Source organism: Balearica regulorum, chromosome 2 (genome assembly GCF_011004875.1).
Source record: "Balearica regulorum gibbericeps isolate bBalReg1 chromosome 2, bBalReg1.pri, whole genome shotgun sequence".
In the NCBI taxonomy this organism is placed as follows: Eukaryota; Metazoa; Chordata; class Aves; order Gruiformes; family Gruidae; genus Balearica; species Balearica regulorum.
Genome location: NC_046185.1, coordinates 137,013,244 through 137,027,275, shown reverse-complemented (window position 1 = coordinate 137,027,275; position 14,032 = coordinate 137,013,244). Strand labels below are relative to the sequence as shown.

Below are 14,032 nucleotides of genomic sequence, written 5' to 3'. Positions count from 1 at the left end.
ATATGCATTTCTCCAAGACATATTTTCAACTGTTATAAATTGGCATGATTCCAGTGATGTAAAATATATTTTACATTCTGAAAACACAAAAATAAAGAGTAAACTTAAAGTATATTTGTTTGCTTATGCATGGTAGTGTATGTTAACATTGCATTGGTTAACAATGATAACCATTAGTTCCTTATCTTCCTGCTGAAAAAAAAAAAAAAAAAAATTAAAAAAGTCTTATCTTTGGGTGATAAAAAGAGATCAGTATGTTTGTAACACTTGCTGCACCATTGCACTACCTTGCCTGAAATAGGCTAACTTTGTCTTTCTCAAGACTTTCAGGCACTGCATTTCTGCCCTGGACTCTCACTTCTGCTTCTGTTTCCATCCCGGCAGCACTGTCAGAGTTGGTGGTGTGAGTTTGGGTGACAAGTGACAGTACACACTTCGAGATGGGAAGCAGCACTTAGGGTCTTAGAAAGAGAAGTAGTGTTGTAGGTCAGAGTAGGACTGAACACTGAAAGTGGTGTATGGAAGACTGAAATGGACAAAAAAAAAAAAAAAAGAAAAATCTTTAATTACAAGCAGCCAAGATTTAGTTTAGTTAAAAATAAATCACTACTTATAGCTGTATATAGATTCTGTGTGTGTGCACATCGAGTGTCTAAAGACTAACTTTCACTATTCAGTTTCTCTTTCATTCAGCAAGCAACCTCACATCTTTTTTAGTAGAAGCACAATTATAAAAGCTTTAAATAAGACCTACTATTTTTTTGTTTTTCATTTTTCCTAGGTGAATCTGTGATTTACACGCACATACGAGAAAAAGAGATTGCTCAGGCAAAAATCCCAAAAGCTCAAACCCTAAGCTAATATATTTTTAGGAGCTGATGATACCCTGACAAACATACAAATTACTATGGTATTCTGGAAAAGCATTTTTGAGATCACTTACTCAGTTTTATACTCAGTTTTATTGAAAATATGTAATAACTTTGAGAAAACATGGAGGACATTTTAAACATAAATTAGGGGAGTATCTGAAGTGCTGCTGGAGAAAAAAACCCACTTCTATTTGGCATATTTTGCACAAATTTATACTTAAAAATAGGCAAAATAAGGAAATAATAAAATTCCATTTAGCCAGAAAGTAAACAGCCACATAAATTGCTAAGATATTGTGGAGCTTTTTTGTAAGCCTCGTTCGCAACTAAATTCAAACTGCTGAAGCCAATGGCAAAACTGTCATTCACTAACTGAAGCCAAAATTTTATCATACGAGTTCATGATCACTGAAATTAAAGGGCTGGTATATCTAGCAAATAGGTTTAGCAGAAAAATACTGCATTTGCAATATCAAAATCACCTTTCTAGTATAAGAAAGTGTGTCCAATGATATATTCTTGGGAAGGAACACCAGATCTAATTAAAAAAGAGCATAATTCTTAAAAGAAGAGATGGGAATTGCTCTCTATTTGTTGACAGCAAATTTTCTGATAAAGGAGAAGCCTGAATTTGAGATACTAAAGATATTTATAAATTAATAAACCAGACATTTCTTTGTTTCAGCAGCAGGTCAAAGTTTCAAAAGATGCCTTGAAACCACATGAATACAATGCATCCACTAATGAAATGCAGTGAGCATCAATAATTTTAGTGTGATAACTGTATCTTTTAGGTCAGTCAGTTTTGCTTTCATGTTCCTTTTTCTACAATATGTGCTGGTTACCTCTGTGTTCCTGACTTCACAGAAGGCCCGAATATTTACTATTAACACAGAATATGGTGCTATAAATACAGGTACTAACTACAATGCTAAATGACAATAGAAAAGTGGAAACAGAGATAATCAGCTCTGCTTATAATATTTCAATTAATGTTAAAGAAAAAACCACTATTTTAAGGACAGAGGGGAAAAAACTGACAGGAAAAACTTATCAAGTTGGATCTGTTAGTTTATGGTTACTTTTTCCCATGCTGTCAGCAGGGTTTGGGTGTTGGTAGTTTTGAGGGTAGGAGGCTTTTCCCACAGTGTAGATGCCCTTACGCTGCTCTCCTTGCAGGAAATGGATGGATGCGACACCTCTGCATCACAGGAGTACCAAATACTTTTATCTTCCCGCAGGTGATCAAGAGCTTTACTGAGTATCATGATATGAATAAGACCTATAGAATGTAAGCAGTGCTAAACAAAATTAACCTGTGACTTGCATTATGTGGCATTTCGGTCAAAATCTCTTCAGATCTAGACCAATTGTTTTAAATATGGCATTATGCAACACATCTTTTAAATAAATTTCTTAACAATATTATTGTGCAAAGTGCAATCAAATCTAATCAGTTTGGCATTAATTAAGCTCTAATAATATACTCTAGTCTCTCTCCTAAGTAGTGTGATCCGTTTCCCCTTCACACAGGTAGATTGGAAAACATTACGGTGTCATCATAATTTTTAAACATACCGAGAAAATGACAGAGCTGCAAAATTAAAATAAATGATTAATGGCATTTTTTTCATGTTTTGTACTAATAGGTATCACTGAGGTTTTAAATTAATAGAGCTGTCAAGCTCAGGGTTGTTACAGATCCAGTGCAGAACTAAAATGGAAATTATGTATTCCACAGACACCTAAAGATGACACTTTGGAATATTTTAAATTTTAATTAGTAGGTGCAATTGTTTTCCCCCTCTCCTCCCTAAAACCACTGCAAATTAATTGGCAATTAGTCACAACTAATTCTTTTCTTAACAATCTGAACTGGAAAGAAAGGTGCATTACATGTTAGAGTATTTGTCTGGGGTGCAGAAAGCACACAGGCAGTAAATTGCTTTGTCAATTACAAAAACTACTGTTGTGAAATGAAGAAAAAATATGCCTAGGTAAACAAAAATAATTAACATGCAGTGTACCTGTGAGCAGAAAAAGTACTGCCCAGCTGCAAAATAAAGTGTTAGAAACTCAATAAATCACTCTGGCCTTGAAACAGAAATTCATGCCCATTGTTGATCAAAAGGGCAAAAAATGCAGCATTTTATTGTGTCACCAAAATCTTTTTCTACTGATTGACTTCCATTTACGTGTTAACTACGTAATCACTGTCTAATGGTCTCCTAAAATTAGCCATCATATCTAGGACCCAGTTCCTCTTTGCTCTAAAGAAGCAGACACAGAAGTTTAAATTCTTCCATCATAAACAACTGATAAGAAAATATTACACATTCAGTGAGATGGAAAGAAGATACATTACAGACAGAGTCTAGAATACACCTGTGGCTTCTTCATGGAATCTATAGGGTGTAGGAGCCAATGGACCTACATAAAAGCAAATCTGTGACTGTTTTCTCACCCTGCCCTGGCGTATAGTGATTATTAGTAAAAGCTTTTTTTGGTTTGGTTTTAGTTCTTGTTTTTCTGTGGATTTAACTACAAAGGTAGGACTTCAATAGGATCTTTGTGCTCAGGCTCATCGCATCTCTAGAGAGTAAAGGAACGGCTAGAGAGAAACCATTCATTCATTCATTCAAAACTTATTTTCAATGTCCATTCAAATTATAATATTTTGAAATATTATTCAAATTATAATTATTTGAAATATTATTCAATGGTTTCATTATTAAATGGCTTACTAGAAGTATTCCTATCAGTAAATAATTCTAAAAATACTATGTGTTTCAGATGTCTATGAAACTATATTTCTGGCAATCCATTAGGTGGGATCTGACCATGATTTTTCATTTTTGTTCCTTCGTTTAGTCAATAATCTTGCATCTTCTATAGACATGTCTGTCTTCTACTTTTAATCTAATGTTGCTAGCAACTTGACACTCTTTCAGATCTGATGCCAGCCAAGTCAGGAATAGACGAAAGAACTGAAATTGCAGTTATTTCTAATTAAGATGGAATATTCTTAAAGATTTTTTTCAAAACAATGCTTATAATTTATGTAGTTAAATTGAAAGATTACTTTTCTTAAAAAAAAAAATAATCCTGATGGCTAAAGCTAGAAGTTTATTGAATTAACTTGAGAGTCTTTGAAGTTTCATTACTATTAATGACCTGTTTAGAGATCAGGTGAAACCACAGATAACTTTCATGTTGCTATATTTGTCTAGGAGAGCTCTGATAGAATTTCCTCTTCAGCTAATCAGACAAGATGTTTAACGTAACATTATCAACTTTCCTTCTCCCAAAGACTCCTCTATAAGAAACAGTGAAAACAATACAATTTGATGCTCAGATTCTGCATCTTATATCAGAGCAGAGTGACTTTGGCAGACATTGCGGTCTGTACGTCTTCAACATACTGAATAATTCTGGATGACAGATTTTTAGACCAAGCCACTCACATTTTTAAGTATGCAGAGAACCTACAGGAACACATTCCTGCTCTCATCTAGGGATGCTAGGTGCACGACCAATATAAGATCATTAAATCGACAATTTCTTTAGTACTAAAGCTGATCACAGGAATGAAAAATCACAGGTCACAGCTTCTGGGGAATCACTGCATCATCTATCGCATCCCGCAATATTTTCTCAGAGCCCACACTGTCATTTTGGGGAAACATTGTCGCTACATGCATGAGAAGGGACAGCTGTCAGCAACTTGTGCTATTTGTATAAATTTTTTTTCCAGTCAGAAAGGAGAAGTAGCAAACATAAACTTGTTGATTCCTTCAACAGGAAATAAACTCCTGAGCCTGCCTGTGCAGCCTACATCCCATACATAACAGGGACTTGATGTAGAACTTGTTTTCTTTAATATGCATAACAGAATAGCTGGAGAATTTTGATCGGGTTGAACTCGATTTCTTGAAAAGTCATTTGTAAAATATTCTCTTTTCTATCAAAATCTGAAGCAGAAACAGAAGAGGACTTCTGAGCTTAACCACTTGCATCTTGGGCCAGAGTTGATTCAATACCTGCTGATTATATGAATTTCTTTCTCACTCAGTCTCTGTAATTTTTATAGGTCAGTCCATAAAACTACTGAACTTAGATGACACAGGAGTGCCTGAGATGACCATACCAAAACAAAATGTGTTATTTCAACTTTCTAAAGGACAGTTGGAAAGGAAGTGATGGCAGTCATATTTTTAACAACAGCTTTCTGGCTGGAGCACCAAAGAATCAAACACCTGATGCTCAGGTGCTGTGTCTAACTGGTGTGCATGATCTGTGCCATAGAACAAGGTGCAGGGGTCTCTGCCCTACAACTAGTGAGATGATATATCCGAGCAGATCTGTACTGTGTGGAGACACTCGCTTTTGTCCTTAAAGCCATATACCTAGTCAACTAATAAGCACCTTCCCTCAGCAATCTAATGAGGAGCAGCTGAGGGAACTGGGATTGTTTAGTCCGGAGAAAAGGAGGCTGAGGGGAGACCTTATTGCTCTCTACAACTACTTGGAAGGAGGTTGTAGCCAGGTGGGTGTTGGTCTCTTCTCCCAAGTAACAAGTGATAGGACAAGAGGAAATGGCCTCAAGTTGTGCCAGGGGAAGTTTAGATGGGATATTAGGGAAAATTTTCTTCACTGAAAGAGTGAAGCATTGGAACAGGCTGCCCAGGGAAGTGGTTGAGTCACCATCCCTGGAGGTATTTAAAACATGCATAGATGTGGTGCTTAGGGACATGGTTTAGTGGTTGGACTTGGCAGTGCTTGGTTAATGGTTGGACTTGATCTTAAAGGTCTTTTCCAACCTAAATGATTCTATGATTCTAATGTGAAACAAGAGGTAGCATGGGAATGTTTCCCCATGTCTGAGTGCATGATGTAGGAGTACCAGCATCTTCGTATATGATCCTCAGTTCTTTGTAAGAGCTAGGGAAAGAAATTTCCTAAGAGGCAAAATAAAAAGGAAAACCAAACTCTCATACATTTCCTAAGGAACTAAACTCATCAATTTCTTTATCTGATCATCACATTTTTTTTCCCCATTTAAAAACTAGTCATGAATCATTTGCTTTCAGGTAATTCTGGGAGAAAACTGTAGTTTTGTTCTAGAGAAGACAAAAGCTCATAATTCTTACATTGGTCTCATATTTTTTTCTGAAATTTGAGCTCTTGCATGTTCAAATAATTGGCTACATATTTGGCTACATATAATAATTTTTTTTTTTAATTTTATGGGGTTTTTTTCAGACTCTGGTTTTGTGTACACATCACTGAGATATCATCCTGCTACTTTTGTAATCAAATACATTTTGGCTTCCAAACAAAGACCCCTGTGAAGCACACACTTAGAAATCAAATCTTAAACTTTGGCTGAGAGAAAGCTAACATCCACTTTTGTCATTGTCTCAGGAGGGATTCCTAGCCACTTTGCAGAGAACTTTAAGGAAAAACTGTAGTGTAGTGAGAATCAGTGGGGAGGGGAGAGGTTAGACCATACATATTTTTTTCCTTTGTAAGATGTAGAAAACAGATTGTGGAAGATGTACAATAATGCAAGAAGCAATTGCAATAAATAAATTAAGCTCCCCAGCAGAGAAAAAACATTTCCTGAAAAATGAATAATATAAAATAATAATTCTATATCTAAATTCATAGGGGTGTAGTAGTCTAGACAAACAGTTCATGTGTTTTCTTCTCAGAGGAAATATATACATTCCCAGTATGGTTTTCTTATGTAACATAAAGTCTAGTCTCTTAACAATGGTATAGCAAAAAGGATGGGTTTCACAGAAAACTATATGCCATTTCTATCCCCTATAAAACGGTACTTCAACTGGACAGCAGTAATTATCAGTAATAATTTACTGTTTCCCCAAGGCAGTAATTGAAATGTAAGAACTGTCTCTTTTTGCAGGTTTGTCCTCAGTCGCGCAGGCAGCTTCTGCTAGTATTATCAATCAGATAGCAGGGATTTTACACAGAGCAAGCAATCAAGGCAAAAAAAGCACATGTTATTGCCAGCATCCTTCCATAAGTTCTCTTCTGTAATCTGGCAACGGAAAAATTACATGTCTTTTTCTTGAACAAGTAACTGCTGGGTTCAGTACTGTTGCTCTGCACTGAGCCATCACTGTAGAAGAGGTAAAGATAATGATATCTCTTAACTCCAAAAGGTTTCCTGGAATAAATCTCAAAATCCCCACTGCTCTGCCTTCACACAGTGTATGTTCACATGGTTCTCCTCTCATTGCAGCATCTGAGCACTTACCATAGAGAATTAGAGTTCAGGCACTCTCCCTGCTGTTCGTTCAGCTGCACGCTATGGTGTATCTGGTAAACATGAATTATCACAACCCTTTTCTGTCATCCTAACCCATGTGTTATCAGCTGCCACGCCTGTTAGCACCTTACTGAAGTTGCTCCCTTTTACTTTTTTGTGTAGTCTTTAATTCTACTACAGACATAAAGCTCATGAAAGTGATCCAGTAGCCTGGTTTGGAGAATTACTCCCATCTGTACTGGGATTTCTTCCTTGTCACATTACTGTTTTGTCGTACTTACAAGCTGCAAGGCTACAGCAATTCATCTACTTAAAAACACAGGTCGTCTTTAGGGAAACTAAATTAGTAAAATCGTATATTAAAACATGCTACTAAGACTATATTCAACAATAAAGAGTTTAAATTTCTTCAACATCTCCAAATGCTCGGTTAGCCTCTATAACTTATCAGAGAGAGGTGAAAACGGAGAGTTCATAGAGAGACACCTTTCTTGTGTTGTCTGAAAACAGTTTCTTAAAGAACCTCCTCTGAGCAAGCTCCTCCTCTCTCCTCTCCTCATCGCTGTTTACCTGCCCTCACTTCATATGTGTGGGCACTGAAACAAGACACTAAATAATTTCTTTCATTTCTCCTTTATATTGTAAGGATTTTTAAAATATTAGTTTTATTGTATAATTCAATCATCACAGTCAAGACTTCAGCTTTAAAAAAAACCTCCTTGATATGAACTCTCAAAAGTACAATGGAAAATCTTCCTAAATTTTTGAAGAATTATTAGTTGCTTCATACATTTTAGCATCAAAATGAACATTTTTTCCTCAGCAATAGAGACTATAAATCTGATACAACATCATAAATAAAGGATCACATTGGGTAAAGGGATGCTGGGACTGCACCCTTTGAGTATTTTCCAAACTTTTGACATAAGTGCCTTTTTATTCCATCCTAACCTGTGGGAAAAACCAGCATGATGAATTGAAAATACAGTGGGTGTTGAACTATCTAATAACAGTGTGTGAAGATGTAATTTAATTTAATTTAAAACAATGGTTGTCTTTTAAACGGAAAGATTCTCTTTCTATCATTTAAGAAGTGAAAGTAAGTAAATGAGTTAATATTTCTGACTATTGTAATTTTTGTTACTCATTAAAAAAAGTTCCTATTTTTTTTTTTTTGTTCAGCTTTCTTCCCAGAGATAACAGTATCCTTACCGTGCAAGGAGTTTGCATCCAAGGTTCCCCATCTATCTGCATAGGCAGAGACTTGCTAGTCCTAAAGGGATAAATTTCACAGCATTAGAAAAAGTAACTAGACAAAATTGATAAATGTATTTATTAAGGAGGCATATATGTGATGGCACACACATATAATCCTGATTTACCTCTAAGCTTCTATGTTATCTCCAGTACGACCCAACATGCTTGCAAAAGTAACCTAGTCACTTAGTAGGCTTAGTTTGATTTTCAACACACAAAGCAAAAAAAATTGCAAACATTCACACATCTTGTTAGTAATATGCTAGTAATACACTACTCTCTCATGGGAGAATAGTCTGTAATTTGTGAAATAAAGAGTGAATTATGCAAGAACTTCAGGAATAAACCTTATTAACTGAAAAGACAAAGGAATCTCTGCTTTTTTTTTTTTTTTGTAATTTAGACTACTATGAAAGTATGAAACAAATTTTAGCTCTATCATCACCATTTATTAGAACCATAAAATATGTTTTTACACTTGTGTCTAACTCCGGGTTAGACAGAACACTCACATAACATTACAGTTGTACTATATTCAGAGGCTTTAACATACCGTGTTATAAATTTAAATTGTTAGTAAAGGGGCACTGATTTTCACATAAAGCTGCAGCCAGTGTTCCCTGCCTAGTTTTGGACATTACATTAAGAAAAGTATAGACAAATGAGAAACGAACAAAAAAAATAAAATAAAAAGGATTATCTTTTAGGGTCTTTTCCAACCCTCTACTTCTGCACTATAATACTTTGCATACAAAACTATTAGAAATAACATGGAGTAGATGATAAACCTAATAACTGAAAAATGAGTCAACTGAGCACTCCTGTTGGTCAATGGAAATTCTGGCTTGGACATTATTTGTAAACAACTAACGATTCATGGGATTATCCACTGTCATCTATGGCTATAAGTGAAAGAAGGGAAGAATGTTCAATGAACTCTCACTTTAGAGGTTTGGAAGGGGTTTGAATCTTTTGCAGTTGTGGTCCTGTGGATGTAGGATTATAAAAATTATCTCTTGGTATCCAGGGAAGGTTGGAATGCCTCTGTGATCTCACTTATCTTCCTCATCCACATGAGAGTACTTTTGAAGTCAATATCACCCTATCCTTAAGCTGAATCACAAAAATATGCCAGGCACTTTGGCAAATCCTACTTCTTTTCTTAAAGTTTTTATGGCTGCTCTTGTGTTTTATGCTCATTTTAGGCTTTTGGGGCTTACAACTACATAGTTTATGATTTTATTAAGCTTTTGGAATATTCTTCCTCAGAAATTCTTCACTGAGGACAAGTTGAGCACCTCACTCTTTTCCAGTCCTTATCTAATCCAAAAGTTAGAATAATTATTTTCTCCTTGAGTCCTAATCCTAGTTTCCCCTATTGTGAATGTTCTGGTCACTTTTAGCATAGTAAATGATATAACACAACAAAATTAGCATGCTCCACCCTTAGTGGCTTGCATACACCAACACATTTATTTATAGTGACTTGTCAGTGTTCAGTAAATAACAAATAAATTAAAAACAGAGCACTTTGACTTCTACAGATCAAAAAAGTGCTTTACAAATACTAATTACATGCTACTATTCCCTGGTGAGGTACACATTATAAATGGGTTAAAATGTGTCAAACTAATGGTAAATTACTTTTTGCTCAAAATTGCATGGAGTCTATGTCAATAATAAACCCCAAGATGTTCTGCTCCAACTGCTTGACAGTATTTCTTCAGAGGATGAAATGACAGTTGACTATCACATGTTAAGACTTAATGTAAACACCCTTTTTCTAGTTTTTTGACGTATTTAAAGAAAGGAAGATGTATGGGCATAGAATATGGATGAAATATATATATAATATATATAAAAATTATACTTTCACAAGCAATAGGTACAGACTATTAAACTACTAAAGAAAGTGAACTGATAAAATATGAAACTTTACTGTTTCACTACAACACTGCAGTGCAAATTAAAGCTCCTGATACCTGATGACAACAGATGAGCACTGGGCAAGCCGTCTTCCAGCACTTTTCAGTCCTGTATATATCTGTCCCATCTCCATGGCTCCTTCCAGACCAACCACTTCCATAAGCTGGTCACTTAGATCTGCAAAAGTTGAAAAAACACATTTTGTCTGGACAGCATTTTGACATTGGTCATCATGACTAGCATGAATTGTCAGATGACCAGCTGATAATAAAGGATGTGGAGAACAGAACTGTCAAAAACGATGACTCCTAATAAGCGATTGCAGCTTTATGGTTGGATTGTTGTCGCACCATTCTAAAATATCACAACCAAAATGATTCTAAAATACAACAATAATTTCCCTGGTATATTTTAATACATACATATTGAACAAATAATCTTATTACATGAGAAACTAGGAGAGACTCCTTCATTTATGTTACCTGACACTCATAGAATGAGATGATTATGGTAAACAGAAATTTATGCTGTTCATTGTTTCAACAGATATGTAAATTCTGGTAAGAGAAAAGTCAGTTCTCCAGACCCTATTGGATTCTCTTCTATACAATCCTTTCCAGATGATGTGTACAACTTGAATTCAGCCTTTGTGTGCATGTATTATCACAGTCTTTAATTATGAGACCACATATTATTTTTTACATTGGATCTTTGTCTCAGTGCACAGATTCAATGCAAAAAGGGCAGGAAAAGACCTTATATCAGCAACTATTCATCTAGCTTTCCTGAACTTTGTAGTGCTAGTTTGCATCCAGCTACATATTTTTGTTTCACACTGCTTTTTGATTACATAGCATTTTGGCATTAAACTTCAAAAAATATTTAAATAAATACTGTCTCTGGTAAAATAAATATTAGTTTGCTTGACTTCAAGGAGCAAGGACAAATTCTGTCTAGAATTGCAGATACAAACAGAGATACAACCAGAAACCTAAACAGTAATATAGCAGTCTGGTTTGAGAAGCAACCAAGCAAGGTAACGAAATATTATCCAGAATCAACCAGGGTGTTTTGTATAAAACGTTTTATATGTCCTGTTTATATGCATGCTGCCAAGACCAGATGGACAAGAAAAAGAAACATTTTTTTTTTTAAGCTGTATAATATGTGTGGTTTATAGATTGGCTGTTAACATCCATGTTTCCGAAAGGTACACTATTCGGTGAAGCACAGCAATGAGCTAAAATGTTAGAGTCTATCATCACACAAAAAAAACAAAGAAAGGAGAGCACATTACTCTTTGTATATTTTAAACCTTTCAACCTTTAATGAAGGTAGAATTTCATGCTAATTATCATATCTATGAGGCTAGTCCAAAGTTTCAAAGGGAGTCTTTTCTGTTCACTTCTTTGGGCTTTGAATGAAGGTAATTAACTGAAAGAAGTACTGTGTTAGGGAGAAAAATAAAAAGTATTAAAAGCAAATAGGATTTATGGTCTGGATTATTCTGCTTCCAACCAGAAAATCTGATACTATCCAAAGCCTTCATTTTTCTTCTTATACTTTCTTAATATTCTTTGCTATTTTCATTTTCTCATCACAGTGAAATCAGTTCCATATAATATTAATGAAGCAAAAATAAACCCTATTCTTTCCTATTAAGGAAAAACAATAAGATGGACAAAAGATTAAAATATACAATATGATTAATTTAAACTATACATTTGTATAGTTTGCATCCCTGTAACACATGTAAACCAAATTTTGTATGTCTGGCTTTCTTCTTAATTGTTTTTCTCTTAAAATGTTACTCACTTTTAAACTTAGCTCAGATTTAAACAAATTCTGCTTTTCTTGATAGCCATAGGGATTTAAATGGGAAAGTCCTACTCGTTTGCAGAAGCTATTATATTTTAAAACCACACAGAACTTTGTAGATGTACTAAATCATTAAAATGTTTCCAGCCAAAGAAAACATCAAATTCCTATTCACTGGGTTATTAGAAAATTATTATTTTTTTAAATGGGAGAATAATTAAGAACAGATTTTTATTACTGACAGCTCAGGCAACATATGCAAGATTCAGAATAGTGACATTTGCAGTGATATAAATTTGATGCATCATTTTTCAATAGCTGTAAGATTAGTGCCAGTAACAGCAGGTAACTAAGGGCCAAATCCTGCCCTTTGATCTATACCACACATCTCAGAAAATGTGGTATGTTAAACATTGGAAGATGGAAGTGAACAATACTCTTATCTACCCAAAAAGTGAAGTCTTTTTGAAAACTTCACATTTGCAGTGGCACACTTCCAAAGTGGGGTTATTTTAGGCCAAATAGGAATATTTTTAGAATCAATCTTAAATTAGACACAACCTTCCTTCAGAAGCAGTAAAAATTAAAGCAAACATAACATGCAATTATAGACTTAGGGTTAGTTTGTGCTCCTGCCCTTGCTAATATATTTGACCTGATGCTTTTGCATAGTCATATCCATTTCAACAAATCCTTGAGCTATATTGATTTTGATAAGAACTCAGAGTGAAAAAAAGTGGAAAACGAAGTGTGTATATTTTAGTCCCATTCTTCACAGATGGCTATGGGTACACCGGTTGAATATAAAGGGTCAAGACATCAATGAATGGATTACTTTTGTTCTTAAAAGGTTCCCACCAAAGACTCTGAAAGACACCAAGCTCTATTAAAAGAGATCAGGTCTTCCATTAAATTAAAAGATAGGAAAGAGGAAGTCATTCTTCATTCTGGTGGAAGGTTATCACTGATTTCTCAGAAAGATCTGTGTTGGCCTCTGTACTGCTCAACATATTCCCCTAAATAATCTGGAAACAGAAGTAAATAGTGAGTTACTGAGGATTCAATGAAGTAAAGACAAAAGCCAATTATAAAGAAAGTTTTGGAATTTTACAGTACTAAGTAATGGGGAAATACAAAGGCAGAAAATTCAATACATGTAACTTAATGCCCATGAGATTAAACAGAGCTAACTACATATATGAAGACTGCTATATGCATATGTATTACATTAAAAATTAAATATGGGGGGTGTGTGTGTCTGTGTGTATATGTCCATATATACACGTATATTTATTTTGCTGGGCTATAATTAATACTGTCATATAGGAATTAGGATTATGGAGTTACTGTAGCTACTTCTATGTAAATATCAGGTCAATGCTCAATAGTGATCAAATATCATCAAATACTGTGATTGCTATATCCATACAGTAAGGAGTTTGTAGTTCTGGTCCACTCAGTAATGCACAAGAAGATATAAAATAACTGGAAATGACAAAGTGAAAGACATGGTAACAAATATGGAGCAGCTTATGTATGAAAATAAATTAGACTAGGACTCTTCAGGAAGTAAGATGAATGGAGGAAAGATGATATAGGCAGAGAAAATAATGAGTGTCATGGAGCAGGTAAAGACAGTACTGTAATTCAGTATTTCTCAAAATGCAAGAGCTAAGGAGTTTTATAGCACTCCCAGAACAAGCAGGAAATCCTTTTTACATAGTATGTTGTTATACCATGATGCCATACCAGACTTCAAAGTTCCCTAAATCACAGATTGATACAGTAGGATATCTTAACAGAAGAATCACTGTAAGTTTGCCCTCTTACGCTTTATTTCTAACCATGCAATACAGGTTGGTGT

The 14,032-nt window shown here is 34.8% G+C and overlaps 1 protein-coding gene across 5 annotated transcripts in view; it reads right to left on the bottom strand.

The window, feature by feature from the left end:
• DGKB (diacylglycerol kinase beta) overlaps window positions 1–14,032 on the bottom strand; it is a 364,064-nt gene that overhangs the window by 4,539 nt on the left and 345,493 nt on the right. For all 5 annotated transcript variants that reach the window (XM_075746081.1, XM_075746082.1, XM_075746083.1 and 2 more), the window contains 2 exons: window positions 10,407–10,527; window positions 8,380–8,440 (listed from right to left, as the gene is read on the bottom strand). In XM_075746081.1, the coding sequence (XP_075602196.1) occupies window positions 8,380–8,440; window positions 10,407–10,527 (182 nt within the window). The remainder of the gene's footprint in view (window positions 1–8,379; window positions 8,441–10,406; window positions 10,528–14,032) is intronic.